This window comes from Oxyura jamaicensis, chromosome 1 (assembly GCF_011077185.1).
Source record: "Oxyura jamaicensis isolate SHBP4307 breed ruddy duck chromosome 1, BPBGC_Ojam_1.0, whole genome shotgun sequence".
NCBI lineage: Eukaryota > Metazoa > Chordata > Aves > Anseriformes > Anatidae > Oxyura > Oxyura jamaicensis.
In genome coordinates this window covers 41335765-41357727 of record NC_048893.1, presented here as the reverse complement: position 1 = coordinate 41357727, position 21963 = coordinate 41335765, and the positions used below count along the sequence as shown (strand labels likewise).

The 21963-nt window shown below is 36.5% G+C and overlaps 1 protein-coding gene across 5 annotated transcripts in view; it reads right to left on the bottom strand.

The window, feature by feature from the left end:
* Nucleotides 1–21963, bottom strand: part of SYT1 (synaptotagmin 1) — a 354238-nt gene that overhangs the window by 44624 nt on the left and 287651 nt on the right. For all 5 annotated transcript variants that reach the window (XM_035334753.1, XM_035334770.1, XM_035334744.1 and 2 more), the window contains exon 8: nucleotides 8982–9099. In XM_035334753.1, coding sequence (XP_035190644.1) covers nucleotides 8982–9099 — 118 coding nt within the window. The remainder of the gene's footprint in view (nucleotides 1–8981; nucleotides 9100–21963) is intronic.

Sequence of the window (21963 nt, the reverse complement as noted above, 5' to 3'; positions counted from 1 at the left end):
CTTACTTCTCTGACCTGAAGCAATTCCTACAGAGACACTGCTGAGCTGCAGAGATTACATGTGGATCCTGAAATCCTTGTGTGCTGCTGTTTAAAATTTGCTTCTGACCACTATTAGATCATAAGCGGTTTTAAAATATATATCTGTATCATAATATATATATATTTTGACAAACTCAAATCTGAGAGATATACTGTGAAAGCCCACAATACAGAACTTAAAAATCTTCCTTTTTGCCTTCAAAAACAAACAAACAAACAAACAAACAAAAAATGAAAACAGCTGACCTTTGCTGTGGGTGGGATTCATTTTAACAGTTTTCCTTTCGGGCATGTTTTACAAGAAAAACTTCTAAATATTATTTACTGGACATTGGTTAATCGTGTAAGATAACACTTGAATTTTGCAGTCAAATTAAAAAGTTTATGTCTGTTGGCATACATACAGGACAGTTGCTATGTGATCTGTGCTTTATTTGTGTTTTTCCTGAATGACCAGTATATATTTTACTTTTCATTTATTACTTTACTATCTAATGTGATAAGATGCCAAAATAAAAACCTGCATACAAATGATTTTGATTCAAAGGGAGCAAAAAATACTGCTTTTTGTAAATGTGAACACAGTTCACCAGAAACAAACAAAAAAAATCAAATAGGGAATGAACAATAGCATATTCTTCAACAAGATGTAAAAAAGGCAGCATAATAAACAAAAATGGAATAAAATCTTAATTTCCTCCTATGGACTACAATCCCTCGAGTAACACCTATGAAATGTCAGGAGATGTTCCCTCCATATTGCCAGTTTTGCTATTGCATTATATTACTGACATGCATCAGTTGAAACACATCTGGCACCATCTTATCAACAACACTTGTATAATACATAATAAACAAAGTTTTCAGTTTAAAAACAACAATCATATTGTTAGGGGAGATTCCTCTTCCTCTTACCTTTAGCTTTGAAAAACAATCACCATCTTAGCTGTCCTAAACAAACTAAGTATCTAAATAGAGATGTTGCTTGTGTAGATACTTCACTCATATCTAGCCTTGTCTTTCCCTTCAATATATCTGAAATTCAGTGATAAATGCACAAATGCACTTTACAATAATATGTCTGAAGAGCTCAGTTCAGTTTTTTTTTCTTTTTTTTTTTTTTTTTCCAAGAAGATGTAAAGATGTCTTTATCATGATACAGAAGATACAAACACCTGCAGCGTTGACTTCAGCAGCTAATAAATAAAAGCACAAGAAAGGGTACCTAGGAATTAAACCCTGATAAATCCCCACCTCCGTCACATAGGAACATCTTTGCAGGGAGGAAAAGTGGCATTTCTAGGCTTCAGTTTTCCACTGTGTCAGCAGGTAATTTGCAGTTAATCAAAACACTGTGACTGACACAACTAGGGTAGGGTGGCTCTAAGACAGCAGGGACTATGCTGGCAGGTTGGAATGAGGCCCAAATGCTGGTTTTTCTACTTCATCAATTGGATCACAGAACAAAAGTGAGGGATAAAATATTTGGAAAGAGAATCCTACTGAGATCTGTGTGATTCTCCTGAGATGCATGAAAGGCATGATGAGAATAACTGAATGCTGGCATGTTAATCTGTCAGCAACAAGGTTATATTTATCTCCTGTTACTTAGAGAAGGGTAATGGGAACTTCTGAGGGGATTTCATCAAAAGAAGAAAGGGCAGGACTTGACTTTTGCCTTCAGTATGAAGGTTTTCAAAAGTGAATTTTGGAATTGGCAATGGGAAAGCTTCTCTACCGTTGTTGGAATGACAAACATCTTGTAGCTGCCAGCGGAGAGCTTCACTTGCCAAATGTGTGAGCAGCTTTGAACAACTAGCACATATAAAGCATGTATGTAAAATAAGGATACTGACAGAGAAGCCAGACCACCTTATTTCCTCTCTTTCATTACACTAAAGTACACAGTTTCTCCATCTTCACAGATGTATTTTCAGCACAGTGGAGACATGCCGTTCCCTTTTCAGTATATGGCTCCTGCTCACTTCAGGCGTAATTCAGGATTGGGATCAAGGGTCTCATTTGTGAAATGTTTCTTTCTGTTGAGATGCACAAAGTGGCTACTCTTCGGAAATGGAGTCAGGAGGCCTATAAGAAGTAACCACATAAAGGCCTAGCAGAAACTAGTTGTCGTTCTTGCCCAAATGGGATTAAACAAAGAAAAAATGCACGAGTGATTGAAAGCAACATATAAATTTTATTTAAAAGTTGTTTTTGTTTCTTCAGAAGGTCCTACAAACTTAATCAAGCTCCTGCTGCATAACAGTACTAATATAATGCTTATGCTGTCTTAAAAATGTGTATGTCTTTACGTAGTCCTAAAGAGGAAATACCCTTCATTATACTTTTTTCACTTTCTGCGATCATTTAAGTACCCATCTAAACTGTATTTATAGAGATGAAAAAGGACATTTTCTTTTTGAGACCATATTTTATTTTTTTTCTTCCAACCCATTAAAAAATAAAAGAAATAGACTGCCATTTTCAGAGAGTAAAAATAAATTAAACTTGCTCGTAAGAGAACTGACTAATTTCCCTAAGGATGCCTGAATCTATCTACAGTATTTCTACATGTATTTTACAGCCACTCATATTGCTATGAAATTTTAGTAGAGCTTGAAAACCTAAGCATTACCCATCTTATTTTCATATAAGTAATTAACACACACATCTTCACACTTGCTCTGGGAATGCATAACCAAATAAAAACATACTATAATTTAATCAGAAAGAAGCACACACACACACAAAATGCAGTATTTAGATGTGGATATTCAAATAAAAGAATGAGAAGTTTACAGGTTCTCTGTTTTGGTGAAGGAGGGAGGAAGTCAACAGCAATTCTAGAAAATTCTGACTGCTGGCCGAGTCCACACAGTGGGGTGCTGATCTCCTGTACCTTTTGTCAGCATGCATGATTAAGGAAATGTACACGTACAATAAGCTTTCTTTCCTTTCTCAAATCAAGAAGTTGTTCAAACACCTCCTGAGCCCAGGCGCACTTGTAGCACAATGTTTGTCCTAAGGTTACTAAGGTTTTTCAGAGCAATACCTACAGGTTTTGTCCAGCTTCACTGGTAATCAGATAGCACAATCTCTTTTTCCTCATTTGAAGTGTAAGAGGAAAAAAAGAGCAGAACAATTTGACTTTGCTTCTTTGTAGGAGCTGCTGCTTTTGATGGTTCATCTAATACAATATATTGTTGTGTGAAATAGCCTGTGGCAAATGATTCAGTGGAAACTGTGTACTTGCTCCAAAATGGACGATTACCTAACAGTTTCCTCATAAGAACCTCCAAAATGCCCTAAAATATCAGAGTTTATGTATCCATTAATATGGCTTCTATGATGAATATGTTGCAATTTTTACTGTCTTTTGATTTTGGAATTACCTTCACCAGGCTCATTACTTCACACTATTTAATGCTGAAGGTTTAAGTAGTGATTAGAAGAAAGCTTAGACCTTATTTAGCCATTGAAAGGGGACCATTTCGGACAACCCCCCCCCTCCCCCATCACTGCCCAGTCCTAGGGAAGATGTCACCAAAAGAAATGTTGTTCTGTGAAGGCGAGAAGGATTTTGATATGACAGAGATTTGGTGACTGATCCCATCACCACTGTCAGAACCCAAAGTGAATTTACTGAGATGCTGCGAGGCTGTTTTGCAAGTGTTACAGAGATGTATTGTTGCAGCCATCTACTGTTGGAAGTTCTGCCCGTCAGTGTACTGCAGTGGAGATATTGATACTGTAGAAATACTCACTGGAAGTAGAGATCTTAAAATATTTGTTGCTACTGATCTCCGTTGCATTCTTTTGGATTAGATGTAAATGCAGCTGTTGTGTTTTTATTTTAATTTTGTCTTTTAGTAAGGCTGTTTTCCTTTCCCTTAATATTCATGGAGTTGTGCTTACAATATGGATTATAGCAAGGCCATGGTACTAACAGTGTATTTCTCTTCACATATTATTACATTCATGTTAGATAGCTTTTAAGGTTTCTTATGTTTTAATGAAGTTATTAAAGAGAATGCTCTGACTGCATAATTCATGAGCCTTCATTCTGTCTCCAAAGAAACAGTCTCTAAACAATTTTTTATTTTACAAATCTTTTATAATCTTTTTTATAATTTGGTCCCCGGAGATAGTTCAGATTTATTGTATTTGCTTGACAGATACAAAAAGGTGCTATGTATTTTCTATTTATAACTCATAAATATTGAGATTAGCTTTCACACATCATGGGCTAGATTATGGGCTGCTTTCTCTTCTGTGTCTGTATCTGCAGCTTCCTGCAGTAGGAAGATCACACGGATCCAATCAGTCTTTGCATTTCTTCCTAAGAATTAATTTGGCACAAATGGATACAGTTTAGGGTTTTCTATAATCTGAATCATTTCTATAAATCACAGTGCCTAAGCAGGAGCTGAGCCCATGCCAGTTAGGTCCCCACCTCCCCATTGGTAACCTGAGTCTGACCTCAGGGATGGTCAGGGATGTTGAGAGGCAGCAGCACGAAGGAGATAAAGGGAAGAAAAAGCTTCCTACTAGGATACATTCCTAGTAATTAGATTGACTAAAAGCTAAGCATACTAAAATGACACATAAAACAAAAATGCAGTGTCTATTTTTTTTTTTTTTAGAAGAAATAAACCTTGCTGAAATTAATCCTAAAAAGATGATAAGCTATGTTAAAGCTTGCACTTATTATTAGCTACTAAGAGATGAAACTTTTTAGAAATGAAACAATATTTTGTCAGTAATACATATAGACACTGAACTTCTTAAGAAAAGGCATTTAAACCAAAGAGCCTGGGTAGCTAAACACTCATAACAACAGTCTGTTCAGGTGTCAGCCCATCTCAGCCCATTTCAATTCCTCAGTCAAAGCAGGGAAAGCTGCTGAAAAATTGAAATGAAAACTTTTATTTCATATTAGGAACAAAAATTAATATAAATGCAGGCTACAATTAAATACATTGAAATCTATACAATTGTCTACATAAACGTGTGTTAATACTGGGAATCTTCCTATAAAATAAAAAAAGACTGTATTTATTTTACAGTATGCATTTATCTGCTGTCAGATGTGCTAAGGGTTAAGCTACCATTTATTTTTCTTTATAAGATAAGCACAAAATACAAATATAACAAGATTAAAATGAATTTATATAAAAGTTTCGTATTCGTTTAAATCAGTAACTGAAATCACTACAATTCTGATTTAAATGAATATCTCACTAGTTATCATTGTATATCTCACAAGGTATAATAATATAAAGATAATTTCTGCTCTCTTTCTGAAGCAGAAGGGATTGTAAACCTGAATAATGTACTGTAATTCATAGACAACCCTTGTAAACTGAAATGCATTGCTGAGCTCCACTGTGCCCTTATCAAGGAATTAGTTGGACTGTGTCTTTATCAGCTGTTTGGAGAGATTAAACGGCAAGCTGGTTTTGAAATCTTCCAGTTTTGCAAGTCATCTAAAGGCAATTAAAAAAATACAGTGATTTGGGAGTCTAAGTTCCCTTGATTTTCAGTAAGACATAAGCTTCTAAGCCTCTTAGAAATTTTGGGTGAAATATGCCTATAAACCATGTAACCCCAGTTTACCAAATTCCAACAATTTCTTCATAGCTAACATTCCTACATATCACCTGCCAGATGTCAGTTTCATTAAAAATGCATTTGAATATAATTTAAATAATTAAAATGCCATTTTAAAACATGCATAATTGTTTGCCAGAGGCCCTTCCTCACCAGAAGTAATAATTTCCACTTGTTGTGGCGACTTGATGAGCTCAGGCTGAACAGTTCCAGTGTTTGAGCCAAGGTTTGCTTTAGTCACAGCCTGATGTTGCAATTAAGTTTAAGACCTGGGAGTTTATTGCTCAGATGGGTGATCTGGTTTTGCTACAAGGAGTCTAATGAATTTGATGATTAGTTTGTTGTCTTTTATTATCTGTCTGAAGTAATTTATGCTAGGCTTTTGACTGTTAATAAAATTTATGGAAAAGTTCAAACAAAATGCGGGAGATAGACTTTTTTTTTTTTTTTTTTTTTTAAACTGCCATAACCATTAAATGGGACACGTAGGCTGACTAGCTGGATTAAGGTTTCACCAGTAGAACAACTGTAGCCATGCTAGGAAAGATGGTATTTTAAAACTACTTTGATTGTTCTCTTGCTTTTGATAGGTGCTTTCTTAACTGGGCTCCGTTTCTACACAGCGTAAATATATATGTTGAAAACCAATAATGTTTTAAAGTATGATTGACCGCAGTTATGGATGCATTCAATTTTTAATAAATTATTATTAACAAGAAGTTCAGAAGACTACTGAACCACAGTGACTGACTTGGTCTTTGTATTGGGATAACAGATGTTATATAAAGCTAAAGCTTTTGACGTCACTGAGGAGCAAAGGTATAGCAGATATTCATTAGAAGCAGTTATACTTAAAACGTGCAGGGCAGCAGCCAGAAGGAGACTGCAGAGTTGCCTGCTGTTTGCTGTGAATGCTTGGCGTGCTGTCAGACCTCCTGCAGGAGCCAGAGCCTTGCTTTTCCTTTGTGCAAACTCTACTGAGAGGCAGAAAGGCTAGATGGAGGAGAAAGAGGAGCCATTTCCAAGTGTCTATCTCCTCCAGCACCTTCTCCAATATAGGGGAGAATAACAAAAAAGATCCTAAACTCAAAAGCTAGATACTTCTCAGCAATTTTTGTCAAACGTCTTAAGATTTTTTTTTTCATCTGTGACACCTACGTAATTTTCACCTCTTGCTAATGGTCTCCCCTTGGTGACAGTAAGTGCTGTTGAGGTAGCATTCAGTCTCAGATAACACTTGATTGTTAGTGTTTTCCCACCTCCACTGCAATGCAAAACTTTCAGTTTTGCAAAGTGAAAAGCAATTTTAGTGTCTAGAGAAAATAACGAACTAGTGGGGGAAGTGTACCCTAATTGAGATAAAATCCTGCCACCTTCACTACCACTTAACAGTACTTTACTCTGAGATTAGGTATTAGTTAGTGTGAATAATAACAGAATCTCAGCTGGATTTCAAGTTATTTCTGCATAATTTATTCAAAAGATAAATTCCCTAATGAAAGATACTGTATCCACTTTAAGCCAATGTTATTTCATCTATAATTACTGCCTCAGGTGTACCACAGTAACTGCCATTTATCACTGTCAGGGACTTTTGAATTCCTACTACAACTATGGTATCCCATTGGGTTTGTTTGTCTCGGAGAGTACAAGATGTTTTTGGTTTGGTATGGCCCTAAAAAGAAGAACAAAACCTGTCATCCCCTAGAAATACATTCAAATGTCCTTTACTCTGTTCTGGCGCTTCATGACGTAAAGGAGAGTAAGCACATTCGTTTCCAACAATGCATTATATTTTTCATCTCAAGTTGATAGAAGATCTTCAGTTCATTGGTACTTCTCCTGCCACTTTCTTTTCTTATGTAGCCATTATCCATCACATCTTTCAAAATTTGTAAAAGAATACAGATGTTCTGGTTCTTAGACCTCTACTTAAGTCAAAAAGTATCACACTTCCTCACTAAGAGAATGTAATTTTTCATGAGGAAACAATTATGAAGGAAATGTTCTTAAGAACTGTAATTTGCAATTGGTTCAGTACACACGTTGTGGAAACAATTAGTGGTGCGTTCACATTTTAGAATGGGTGTTCAAAAGGTTAGATTTGATTCAGGTAACAACCATAACAACATTTTGATGTCTTATTTTATGATATCTGCTGTTGTACAGTAGAAGACTTTAGAAGCGAGTAAAATAAAAGAAGGACAACTGGCTACTGGTATGAGACTTTGTTTCCTTTCACTTTATGAAGGCTCTCCTGTTATTGTTCATCAGGTGGTAAACAAAACCTCCAGGCTTACTTCGAGCATGCCCCCATTCTGATGTGTACTTTGTATATAATTCTTGCTTGTATCATTTTGTTTGTTTCTTGTTTATTCAAAATGAGCAATTACATCATATGTGTATTAGTGACAGCTGTCAAAGTGTTCAGTTCTGTAGCTGTGATAGAAACATCCTTATTCTCAACGGTTTTTAAGAGAAGGTATATAAAATAAACTTCTCCTGCACAGACCTTTCCTTATGAAGCATCTTGTTATTTAATTTGGTCTCAGCTAATTGGCAATTCAGAAAGTAATTTGTGTCCGAGAATTCCAGACACAGCAGAGAACAGAAGCCTATGTGGAGCTCCGCCAGGTCCCCAGGACACAGCCCTGGTGTCACACATGCTGACTGTGCCCTCCCTTAGAGATGGAGTACATAACCTCACTCACTGCGTGCTTAGCCTTACTATGAGGACTATTTGTAGGTATCAACCTCATCGACTCCCACAAGTGCAAGACTGTCATTTTGATTGCTGGTGTACATGTAAATGCAGAACAGTCCCAAGTCTGCGCATGGGAGCAATCACACCTGAGCCCTTCAAATACAGAAACAATTACCCTAGCACCTCAGACAGTAGTCAGCACAGTGACCTGTGATGAGTTCCTCTATTATGTATTATCAGTAACATTGTAGGGAAATGTTCACATTTTGTGAGATTAAACAGACAATAGGAATTGTAGTCAGATTTCTTTTTCTCTTGCCTGAATAGTCCATATTTATCTCCAGGCAACAGGAGAGAAGGAAAGTACAGAGAGCGCTATCTGACTGCTTAACTCTTCAGACCTTGTCTTGGACTGGAATGAGATGTATAATGAATTTCCTTTTTTAAATCTAGAATGAGTTCTGTTATACCCAGTCATGCCTTAAGTTTCAGAAAACACAAAATGCATTTTTCAGACAGTGAACAAGAGCCCTTACCCTCTCAGCCAAGAGATCTTCAATAGAAAATGAATTGTTTTTCTGCCTTACAAGCCTACAAAGTCGACAAGCAGATTTTCATGCACATACCTGACAGTCCACCGACATCCATCTTCTTCAGGTTTTTCGCCTCCAGAATGACAACAGTCAGCTTGCCAGCAGTAGGCACATAGCGGAGGGAGAAGCAGATATCACCCAGTTTTTCTTGCTGTAAAAGCAAACAAGTCATTGTGTTATTATTATTATTATTTTTTAAATCATTTTGAACCTTTTAAAAGTACGATTTTGAAAAAACAGGATTACAGTTCAAACTCCTGCTGTAAAACACACCATTCAAATTAACAACATGTCTGCCACAAGTTAAATCCTTGGTAACCTGAAGTCTATTGTAACAACTGGAGTTCACAGCAACTGTCCTGGATGGACCCAAATGACAAGATGTGCTGGCTGCAAAGCAAGCTACACTGCCCCCCACTTCACCTTGGACAATCAGGATTCCAGACTGTTTGCTCTGTAATATTAACCAAGTCATTATTTTTTTCCAGTTTCAGTGGAAATCAATTAACACATATGCAACCACTAGTGTTTTCTGCAAAAGAGTAATGTTGGTTCTTTCTCATCATGATTTGTCACAAAAGTAAAATGTAGATAAAACACAAAGCACAAAACAATAAATGTAAGAAGGACCTGTCTCCTATCAGACAGGTAAACCAGGAAGGCAGGTAGGAAGGGAGTGCATCCCTCTTCACATCGGGAGTGGTTGGAAGCCTTTGCAGATTATCATCTGGGATCCTGCCAAACACAACCTTTTGCCACTCATTGCTTAGTACTTTCCTAACAGTCCTGGCAAAAAGGGAGAGGCTGAATTATGGGCAGAATTACAGGAACTTAGTTTTAAAACTAGGAATAATATATTTAAAATTGCAGATACAGGAGAGAAAAGACCAGGCTACTGCTTAGAAATGATCTTTAGGATGATCCGAGCTGCTTTCCTCCTTCCTTTCAGGCACAATGTTATCTCTAGGTGAGTAAATAGGTTTCCTTTAAGACAAGAAGAGTCATGTTATACTACACAGTCCAATAAGGCATTTTAGACAGCACTGTTTCTCGGATTGTCATCCTTATGGCACATATCTGTTTTCCACGGTTTATTCTGGCAGTAAAGTACATTTTTATCAGTCCCTTTGGCTTGAGTGTTTTGTTAGGATAAATTGGAAGGTTGGTCGCTGAAAAGTTTTGGATGTGTATCCAGGCTTTTGGTTGACACTGGGTAATTCTGGTAAAAATTATGCACCTTTTCCCCATACCACAAATAGAGGAAGGACATGGCAATTTACCAGGTTCAATGAGTCAAGAAAGGGAAAGATACAAAGGCAGAACCTTACCTAAAAAGCTGTGGGAAAAATACCGAAAGTAACTGCTCATGGGTCCACAGCTGTAGTTGGAATGTCACAAAGAAAAGACAGACCACATCCTAAGGACTTTACCATGGAAAATGCACCAAAATGTTCTTCTCTAATGTAATTTATGAGCCAAGCCAAATTTTCAGCACTGGTAACAGTTAGATATAGAGGTTCAGCTATACAAATGCTCAATAACTGTTTTTATAAGTACTTTCTACTGAGAGTAAAGTGCCTATGCTGTGTTAAACTAGGTTTTATTTGCTGAATTTTATGGAAAGTATCTAAATATCTGGGTGCACGAGCATTCTTGAAAATGAAATTCCTGCTGATTAACAAACATCTATTCTACTTTTGTGGTTTCCTTACATTCTTCTCACAACAGCTCTTAGACACAAACACTTCTTTATCCAGGCTTGGATAAGTATCTGCAATATATCCATCTGAAGGATGCATTTCAGATACTCAGCAATACTTCAAAGTTTACATCTTCCTCCCATATCAAAATGTGTGTAGGTCTTGGGGACACAAGAATCTGCTTGTGTTTTTCTTGCTCAAGAACTGGATTGTTATATATTAAAAATTACTCAGCATCACGTAGTTATTGATCCTTTTAATGTGCAAAAACTTGGAAACTTCAATAAAAATGCAATACCTATAAGGTGATAGACTCTGAATGGATTGTTACAAGTCGGGAAAGAGACCTTGGGACTGCAATAGATAGTTCCCTGAAAACCATCAGCTCAGTGCTCACCATGACCAGAAAACATATAGAACAAACACAAAAGTTGTGTATAATTAGGAAACAGGTGGAGCAAAATGAAACAAAACAAAAACTTATAATATTAAATGTATATATCATGTATAAGATATGACCACATGCCCGTATCTTGAAAACTGGTGTGGTTATGGTATCCCTCCACCTAAAAAAGGATATAGTAGAACTGGGAAATATTCCCAGAAAAGCAGCAGGAATGATGAAAAATATGATAGAGCTTCTGCATTAGGAAGAGTTAAGTAGATTACAACTCTCCAGGCTGGAATGGGGATATTGGGAAAGGGTAGCTTAAAGATCTTGATCTGATCCAGGAGGGCCATAATGATGTTATGACCTTGTTCAAAGGAGGAGATCCTGATATCACAAAATTTACATTTTTAACTCATATCTAAAATAACCTAAGATGTCTTTCACAGCATGAACTGAATTTTTAAGAAAGGACTCACTATTCCTCTTTGTCTTCATAGGCTTTTATAAATCTCAGTATAGATTCTGATCATGGAAATACAGATTTCAGCATAGTTCACTTTCGACTCTGTGTGCAATGACATGGTGATAGCAAAGCATGTTTCCTCCACCCTGATATTCGGTTTGGGAAGTCTGTGTTGGCTGGGCTAATGGTGAAGTTGATCTATCACTTGCAGCTTGCTCAGAATGGAAGAAATCAATTGCTTATTGATTCATGTTATCATGATCACAGCTCACCCAGCCGCCTGGTGTTCCTCGCTGTTGCTGTTCTATTACATGGTAGACTTGGTTTAAATTAGCCTGGCTGACTCATGGGCTGAGTAAGACTGAAACGGGATATTTGAAAGCTTGTCATGGTCCCCCATCTCAGACACTTTTGTACTCAAGTATCAAGCAACATTCAAGGGCTCTGCCCTCATCCCTAGATCGACTAGGCAGTGCATTGGTTGTAGCAGTACAGGAACTTGTATTCCTCAGAAATGTACCTCACTGACAAAATATCTAAACATCTATTTTGGAAGGAATTTTTGAATTAATGACATATTTCCAATTGGTCATTTGATTGTTTATCTTTTTTTTTATTATTTATTTTTAATGTTTGTACTGAGACTGAAGTGTCTCAATAAAATTGTTCTAGAATTGTTTTTGCCAAGCAGAGTGCCTCAGCAGAGCCTGGAGAAGGTATTTTACAAACAGTTATTGCCACAGAGACCATCACCTCTCACCAGCCTTTCTCCATCTGTAATCATGTTATGCTTCTGTGCAATTGTCTACACAGAAGAGTAATTTTATGAGAGTATTTAATGTATTTTTATGCATCTAATGTAATTTTAGCTGCAGGAAACATGGAGAAGACAGCACCATGTAAACAACCAGTTTTCCATAGATCACCAGCAAGCCATGGGAAATGGCAGCAGATGACAGGCTCATTTCAGTGAATAACTTGAAGAAAAAGCAGAGATACCTGTTTAAATCCCCACATAATCACATGTAGAGCTTTTTTGCTGTTATTAAAATCTGTAATAACAAGTTTTCTTGAATATTTCTTTTACTTTAACATTTCCTCTTTGCCTTGCTGCCAAGAGTTTTCTATTCCTAAGCTTTTTTTTTTTTTTTTTTTTTTTTTTAATTTTTTAAAATATTTGTCAGGCAAAATACTGCAAGTGGAAGCACTGCAATGAAGCAACAGAAAACAATCACTAGAGGTGTGGTTTGCAGGAGATAATTACAAACCCCTGCAGGGTTATGAGGTACAGATGAGTGCTTCTGGTATGGTGATTATCTCATGAAGGTGCCTTATTGTTATTATAAATTTCTTTCAGCCCTATGTATAAATAATTTATGTTAGTAAATTACTTTGATCTCTGATGGAAACTGTAAGTTAGTGTTAGAAAGTTCCAACTGGGAGGTTCACAGACATTAACCTATTCATGTATAAGCCTAAACACCAATCAAAAGACTCTCTCCATCTAAGCAACTTCATAACTTCATTACATTTAAAGAGGATGCAATGGAGCAGAACATAAATGACATAGCACTGGTAACACTTCTTCAGCTTAGAAAAGGCTATTTGAGGTCCTATTGAAAAACTGATCTTTTTAGAGAAGACTGTAAGCCTCTCCTGCCTGTCTCATGTTTTTTCTTGTATTTGTCAGCAGTCATTTTTACCTTGACAGCACACTTTCCTAATAAGCTACAGAAAAAAATGCTATTTATGCAGATTACTCTCATTCACACTGCAGAATCTCTAACAGTGATATCTATCTTCTTAATACAAGCATTCTCCACATTTTGTGTAAGATATTAGAAGAAAGTTGATGCTTGCAGCTCTCTTGGTAAAACAATACCAAAATAACAAGCCACAGCACCACACTTTTTTTTTTTTTTCCTTTTTTTCCTTTTTTTCTTTTTTTTTTTTTTTTCCCTCTACTTAGATCTAAGACTCCAAAATTGTCAGTACAAGGAAGATATAAACACAGTGCAGTGGGTTTCCAAATTCAATATCCAATTTTGATTGCACATATTTGCATGAGACTAAAAGAAACAAAATAGGATGTTGTTTGTGGGTGATGACTCAAAATACAATCTCCCACCAATCCATGTTTGAAATATAAGCTAATAGTATTGATAATAGATGATCAAGGGCACCTCTCCTATGAAGACATGGTGAAGGAGTTGGGGTTGGAGAAGAGAAGGCTCTGGGGAGACCTTACAGTGACTTTCCAGTACCTAAAGGGGGCCTGCAGGAAAGCTGTGGAGGGACTCTTTGTCAGGGAGTGCAGTGATAGGACAAGGAGTAGTGGCTTTAAACTTAAGACAGGTACATTTAGATTAGATGTAAGGAAGAAGTTCTTTATTCAGAGGGCAGTGAGACACTGGAACAGGTTGCCCAGGGAAGCTGTGGGTGCCCCATCCCTGAAGGTGTTCAAGGCCAGGCTGGATGGGGCTTTGGGCAGCCTGGTCTGGTGGGAGGTGTCCCTGCCCATGATGGGTGTGTGTGCGCATGTGTGTGTAACTGGGTGGTCTTTAAGGTCTTGTCCAACCCAAACCCTGTGATGCACCAACCAAAATATTTTAAAACTCCGTGGAGAAAACTGGGACAGTACCAAGGTGTGTTATAAAATGAGTTTTTTTTTTTTTTTAATTTTAATTTTTATTTTTTTTCAAATTCAGGAAACCCAGGTAAATGGTAATGACAGAAACTCTAATTGTAGTTCTGATATCCATGGGCTTCAGACAGTTTTGAGGCTGTTGCTATTATATCTACATATAAGAGATCTCCAATCCAACAAATTCCTTGTTTTGGCACATAAACCACGTATGCATTTAGCCACAAAGGTGTAATATTAATACTAGTATCAGAATCATACAGATGCAGAAATGGATGACATGGACTTGCTCACAATTGCAATTGCCGCTGCAGGAAGTGGATGGAATGAGCAACTGATATACATAACTGGGATCTAGAATTAGGAAAATACTCCTCCTCCAGTTTAAATAAGGATCATACTGGAAAAGGAAAATGAAATTCTGTGTTTTTGGGGGGCTTCCCCTCTTCCTCTAAGCCTGAAATTTTATTACCATAACAGCTATGTTCGACATTACTAGCTTTGAAGGCATTGCATTTTTTATAAATATACTGTTAAACAACAAAGAAAAATTCAAGCCTGCAAGAGATAAAAGCAGGAAAGAAGATATTTTTCTCTTATACTTGCAAACAGATGACCCCACAATATGAAGATGTTTCTGCGACAGTTAGACAAAGGAGTGGGAAGTGAACAAGAAGGATATAAAATTCAGTTTGCATAAATAGGCTAGAAATAGGTGGTGCATAAGGGAAAGAAAAAGGATAACTGGAAAGAGAAAGAAAAGCTGGAGCTCATGTATCAGCCCATTACTACAGTACTTTCGGAGATTCTTAAATGACTATGTATGTACACCACATAACACTGAACCCCAAAGTCTATGAACTAATTTGGGGATAAAGTGCTGAGAGTGAAGAGGAAAGGCAGAATTCTCCCCAGCCTTTTCAAGCAAAACGCTGATTACAGAAGCAGGTATTTCAGACATGTGAAATGTTAACTATAAACCCAGTCAATACAAACTTAGGATTTTAACAACTAAACCATTAATCTGACAAGAAGAATAATTCCTTCACTGTCTAAAAGGATTTTATTCCCATGAATGGAGCAGCCACACTGTTATACAGCTGAAAATAAGTGCTAAATGCCTCTGGAGATAAGGAAGAACCTTCTTCAAGACTGTACCTACTGCACTTTTGAAGAAAATGTTTTAAAATAGTACAAATATGAACAGGCAAGTGTCCTACTACATTCTTCCTTATTCAAGGATCAGCCTTTATTCACAGGAATAACCCACTTGTTTTCCAAAATGAATGTACAGTGTTTGTGACCAAAGGTCTCTCTTGTTTGCTTTTACGAGCATTATTTCAGAAGTGCTTTTGTAGGTAACACTCTCTTCAAATGTGAAAACTTGGCCATAAAACGAAGCTCATGTTAATGTAAAGTATTCAGTTACAAGCCACATAACAAGTAAATTAAGAACCAAAGCTAAGTGAAATAGGCTACAGCAGGAGATCTCAGAAGAAACAGAGGGTTCTTGAGGCACAGATCCAAAGGGCTTGTTTCAGATGCTGTAAAAAAGGGATTAATAGTGACAACAGTCTGAAGGAGAGATGGGAAGCAGGCTGATGCTAGGTGAACAGAGAACAGAAATAGAAGCAAAGGTCCGGGAGGTAAGTTTTAAAAGGGAGTTTTAGAACAGACAGGGAACAATCTTTCAAATGAAGGGAATTTATTAAAGGTATCAGGAGGTGGTATACGTAGGGATATAGTCATGGTATAAAGTAGGGGTGTGGAAGAGCCAAAAGAAACAGCTTTAATTGCATATTCCTTTCGACTGCTTTCCCTACTACAGTTCTACTGTCTGACTCCTTTGTCATACAACTTCTGTATGCCAGCTCTACTTTTTACCTTTGCTTAAAGGGAACAAGGCCTGGCAAGATCTTCCTATGGACTATTTTATTTTTTCTCTGAACAGCACTTGACATAGAATTCTTCACAAATCTCTGCCTTCTTATTGCAATATATATATGTAGTAGACTGCATTTCTTTTAACTGCCCTAATTATGTAATACTCTCCAATACAATGGTAAATCAGACTTGTACACAAGTTGGGCAACAATTTGAACTAGCCAATGTTATTAAACTATTAACAAGTCAGGTTCTGTCAGGTTCCCTCTTTTAATTCTCTTCATTACGTTTTTAACTGTTTAGAGAAAGCACTTCTATTGCTGCTCTCTAAAAAGCAGAAAAATTGAAGGAGAAAACACAGTTATTATTAGTAGAAAATGACACTTCATGGTCATCAGTTTAAAAGCATTACAATCAGCTGCCTCTTCCAAAATTAGAAAAGCTGTGGCTGAAGGCACTTGAAATCAAAGAATAGAAGAAATGCACCCTTTCATTTCCAAATGAGAGACGATGCTACCAAACATACCGAGTTCTTAAAGAAGACAACAAAACAAAACAAAACAAAACAAAAAACAACGAAAACAACAAAAACCAACCAACCAAAAAAAACAAAACTTAAGTAAATGAGAAAGAGAGGAATTAATTAAAACAAACATATACAACCAAAAATCATAGACTGTTTTTTGCCTACCCACAAATGCTTGCAGCTGGCTGCTCTGCTTTAATGATTGCATCTTGCTCTATTTTGCCACTTCGCTTCTCCTCAGCTCTTGCCTGATCATATTTCTAAATGTCACTCACGTTTATGCAGGCCAGTGCACAAAACAAAATTAATTTAACTGAATGGCACGTTAATATTATTACTTTTGACAGCATGGAAAACTTATTAACTATAGCATGTCACGAGGCTTGTCGTCTAGTGAGTGGTCTAAGTACAACATTGAAAGGAAATGTAATACAGTTGAAAGTTTTTTTTTTTTTTTTTTTTTTTTTTGCCTTATCAGGCACCAGAAGTCAAATCACAAAGCTTTTCCATAATTAATAGCAAATTACATGTACATTGTAGTCACTCTACAGAAAATCCTTGTCTTCTTGTGATAGGACATAGGAAGTCACAGTACAGTACAGTACCCTCACTTGATTTGAAAACATCTCTTGAAGTAAGTATGGGCGCTGTAATGCTTATTTAATGCAGTTTCCACTATCAAAAGAGTGTCTTATTTCCAAAAGTGATTGACTCAAATGCTTTAGACTGTAGATGGAAATTACAGCATACATCAGAAAATATATAAGGTCAGCAGGGAGTGAACTGTAATTAAGAATCAGATCAATTACAGACTTCTTACTTGTATCCAATATCGCATCTTCATATGAGTGAGGTACTTTTTTCTTTAAAGTAGCACATGCTGATTTTGGTCAGGATCAGTGTTGCACTGTATATGGTGCTGTATCAAAAACCTGTCAGAGTCCTTGTTAAAATGACCATACATTTGCAGTTAATGACAAGACAGAATGCACAGATTAAATGAACCAGTAGCTGAGAATGAGTGGCAAGATGGAGTGAGTAATTCTCCATGGCTGCTGGTAAATTCTGTTGAAATCCGACAGCCCCAGTGGAAGACTATCCGGTGAATTCAATGACTCCATTACTGAAGCTATACAGTATATTTCTGTTCGCAAATCTGCAATCTGCAAGAACCACGAAGGGAAATTCAGTGGAATCTGTGGATTATTTTGATAGGCAGCTATCTTTTTCCCTTTCCTCTGCAACAAACTATGAGGATAAAATGACCTTGCACCTTGTACCAGTCACAGATATGTTATAAATAAATGGCTCTTTTTGCAGTGATACTAACTCAGCCTGGCTCATTCAGCTCCTGTGGATATATGTCCTCCCTCCCCTCATTTTTTCCTTGCTGTAACAACAGTTCAGCTTTCATGCTCCCCCATGATATCCCCCCGCACTACCTCTAGCTCCCTTCTATGACCCCAAATCACAAACTCCACACAATACAGCAGCCTCCTTCAAAATCTCCTAAATTGGCAATTAGACAAGAGGCAGTATGTGATGTAGTTGTTCTGAAACTAGAAACCTGCTGGTTAGCTAGTGGCAGGCCAGAGACTTCACCAGTAGGTGAAGTCTTAAGGCAACACAGTTCTTCACCTGTAACTTATCAAGATGAAGACGGCTTTTTGCTTCATGTATAATTTCAACTAACACAACACCATCTATTATTTCCACCCACTGCTCCTGTTCTACAGTCACTGGCAGGATTTGAAATCCTGTTCTGTATCCCTGTTTTTCATTTGGAAAGTTTTCTTACATTGCCCTCTTTTACTAATTTTTGCACTGGAGATTTTTCTAGAGCACTCAAGCTTCCTAAAAATATGAGATAGGGTAAAGGATACACAGCTGGAAAAGAGGCAAGCTGAAAACCCTCAGAAAACCTCAGAAGTGCTCTTCGTATAGGACTTTCTAGTTTCTGGGAAGTCGGAAATATGTAAAATACTCTCTCAGATACTTTCAATATTTTTGTCTTGTTTCCAGCTGAAATGAAGAAAATAATGCATGCCCCACGAACAAAAGTTTAGAATTCGGCTTGGTAAAAATTTGTGCTCAGTTCAAATATGATTTTCTCCTAACTATTGCTGTGTATTCAAATCTATTGACTTCTCTTACCAGACTCATTGCCACTTCTTAAACCAAGCATTCAAAAATATATTTTTATGAATCCACTGAAATATATTCAAGTTTTTGGATAAATACATATGGGTAAAATCCTCTATATTACTCCACTTCCCCAGTATTTCACTTTGAAAAATGCATTCTCTTAATGCATTCTTTAGGAAGACAAGACAGCTAATCAAAGGTCATCGTAGCAATCAGTACAACACTTTGAATTTCATTAATCTCTTCAGTAAAAAAGAACGAGGTCACCACAGTCATCTATAAAAATCTAGGATAGAAGACTGTACTTATCATGAGATCTCTGGCTCAATGATATTCATTTTTCATAAATCTTAGACCACAAGGGAAATTCCATAAGACTGGAACGGTGCTAATGCTATGCCCATCTTACTCAAAAAAGGCCAAATGGGATGAAGGTGGAATCTATCAGCAATTGCCTTTTATCAAATGCAGATAAAATAATGAAGATTTCATAAAAGTTTGCATTAATGATGGTTTAAAGGATATGGAATGTAATGAATGTGAAGTCATAAGGTTATCTGGAAACAGGCCTTTTCAACTAAAATCAGATTCATTCTTTGATAAGATTGTAAATTTGTCTGATGAAGGAAACATACAAAAATTCATTTGAAGGTCTGTTGCTGTTTTTATAAATATGAAAGTAAAATTTTCTACTGATAAAGTAGGCAAAATTATCATAATAATGAATACTAATGCAACAGGTTGGTCAGAGAGAAAGTGCTAAATCACCTAGTCACCTGGAAACAATCACATAGATCACATTTTTATACAGACAGAATCAAAAATCTGACATCCTAGGAAAAAGAACTCAGACTATTTCTAAATATATACTGAATCAGGAAATATATCTTACAAGGCAGTGTTTCCTGCTAAGCAGTTAGGGTCATAAGCTATAGGCCATGAACTGAAAGTGCAATGCTATGCTAAAGAGTCCACTGCAAGAAGAGCAGAAGTAGCATGTGACTTTGCTTCTCCGGCAAGAATAGCACAAATGCTGCATACAGTTCTTGTGTATGTATTTTAAAAAGATTTTGTAAAGTAGAAAGAATGTGAAAGGTTGCAACTCTTATTGGGAAACTGGAGAAAAAGCCTGATCATGAGAAACGCGAAAGATGAATTTCTTCAGTTTTTTGAAAAGCTGGTTGAAAGTGACTTGATTACAGTACATCCATGGAGAGGAAGTATCATAGATTAAATGGCCTGAATCTAATGAAGAAGAGCATAACAAGAATCAGGGACTTGACATAGAATCCAAAAACATCCACATAAGAAATAAAGTACACATTTTAAATGGAGAGATAAGAGTAATTGTTGAAGTTGTGAGTGATGTGTTACTTTCTCCATTACTGACGTTTTTAACTTCTTTGATTTGTAGACTCTTTAAGTGTTTTCCAACAGAGGTGCAAAGCTGCCTATAACAAATGCTAGTCTATTGACAACAGCCTTAGCTTTGTTACACTTGTCAGTGCGATCTTACACAGAATTATCCAGCAGGATTTTCACAAAATTCTGATTAGACAATAACACAGTGTGTCATGGGAGAGGTATTTTGCTGAAATTCTAAAATAAAATGCAGGATAATGCCAAAAGGCCTGAGCTTTCACAGTTTGCAGTCTGTGGCCAAATAGCCATGACAAAACATCATGAGCTGAGAATCAGAGGGTTTCTAGCTCCTTGCTCCAAAACCAAGCAACACGTAAGTTCCAAGCTTGTTAAGAGTGTTTCCTTGTGTGCTCTCTCCCAGCATGGCACAGAGGTAACACTATTGTCTTGCAGACGCAGCAGGTTTCCTAGTTTGAGTATGATTATAGGAGATTCTTTAAATTCTTTAAAATGTTCCTTGAAGATTTAGGAGTCCTTCGGATTTAGGGCAGACAACCTCATCTAATTTAGAAAAAACATCCAATTTGATAGGAAACCATACTATTTCTAAATAAAATATAGGCTCTTGAAATGACAGATTTTTTGTTGTTGTTGTCGTTGTTCCAGAAAGAAAATGTTAGTTAGCTAGTCTAGCCTCAGTGCAAATAAAACAGATCAGATTTAAAGACCCGTCATCCTCAGTGAGTTGTAAGAGCTCAAATAGTGGTGTCTTCTGGAAATAAACCCAAGTAATCAATGAACAGGTGGGCTAAAAAAATCTAAGGAGCATGTCCCAGAATTTATACACAAGATATTCACAGCTTTTTATGTAGGGATTGTGCTCAAGGCTGACAAACAGCCAGTTTTCATGACAGGGAATATATAAACAAGAAAGTTTCAGGGTCTTAAATTCTCATATAATGGGACCAGTGTTTGAGCTTGCAAGAACTTATGCAGAGCTCTAGAGCTGAAATCCAAGCAGGAAGCCAATATTCTCAAGTCATTCTGGAACACGATTGCTGAAGCAAATCTAGTAGAGCTTAATTAAAATCTGTTCTCATTTACAATTACCATATATCAGGCAATATTAATTATTTTTGGACTTCATGTCTTTAAATATGAAAGAAGTAACTTTTAATACACTAAATGCACATCTTTTCATTTAGGCAGATGAATAAAACTAAAATCACACTATTCTCTGCTGAAAATAAGTAGTAGTATGGTATCACAGACAAATATTCTGAAGAAATACTAATGCCTTTTAAACGACTTTAAAGACTCAGTGATTCAAAGGATATGTAGAAAACTATATTTCGAGAAACATTATTATTATTTCTATATCAAATTGCAATGAGACAATTTTTTGTGGAAAAAAAGGGATAGGAAACATGCTCTGGTACTGGATGGCACATGAACTTAAAGGTGTATTTTTATTTTATCTTTTTTTTTTTGTTTAAGGCTCTGACATGTGTTGTAATATACAAGTAAATGCCTGAGAGTCATAGAAAAAGAAAATGCAGGAAAGAAAATCTGCTATGACAAGATAGAAATCATGGGTTACAGAGATGTACTGTGGAAGAACTGCAGCTTTTATTCTGTGTCACTGAATTGTAATAGTTGTACCTTTTTTCCATACAATATGTACAAAAGCAAAAAAAAAAAAAAAAAAAGAAAAAGAAAAAAAAAGAAATCAGAGTAATCAAAATTAATTCAAATGACCCACATCTCCTAGAAAACTTGCCTGCTCTAACCATCACAGAAAATTAATGTTCGGCCTGACTGATTAATGTGAAAGTCGGAATGAATGAAAACACTTTCAGCATAATCCACAGCTATCTAATTCTGGGCTGGGCATTAACAG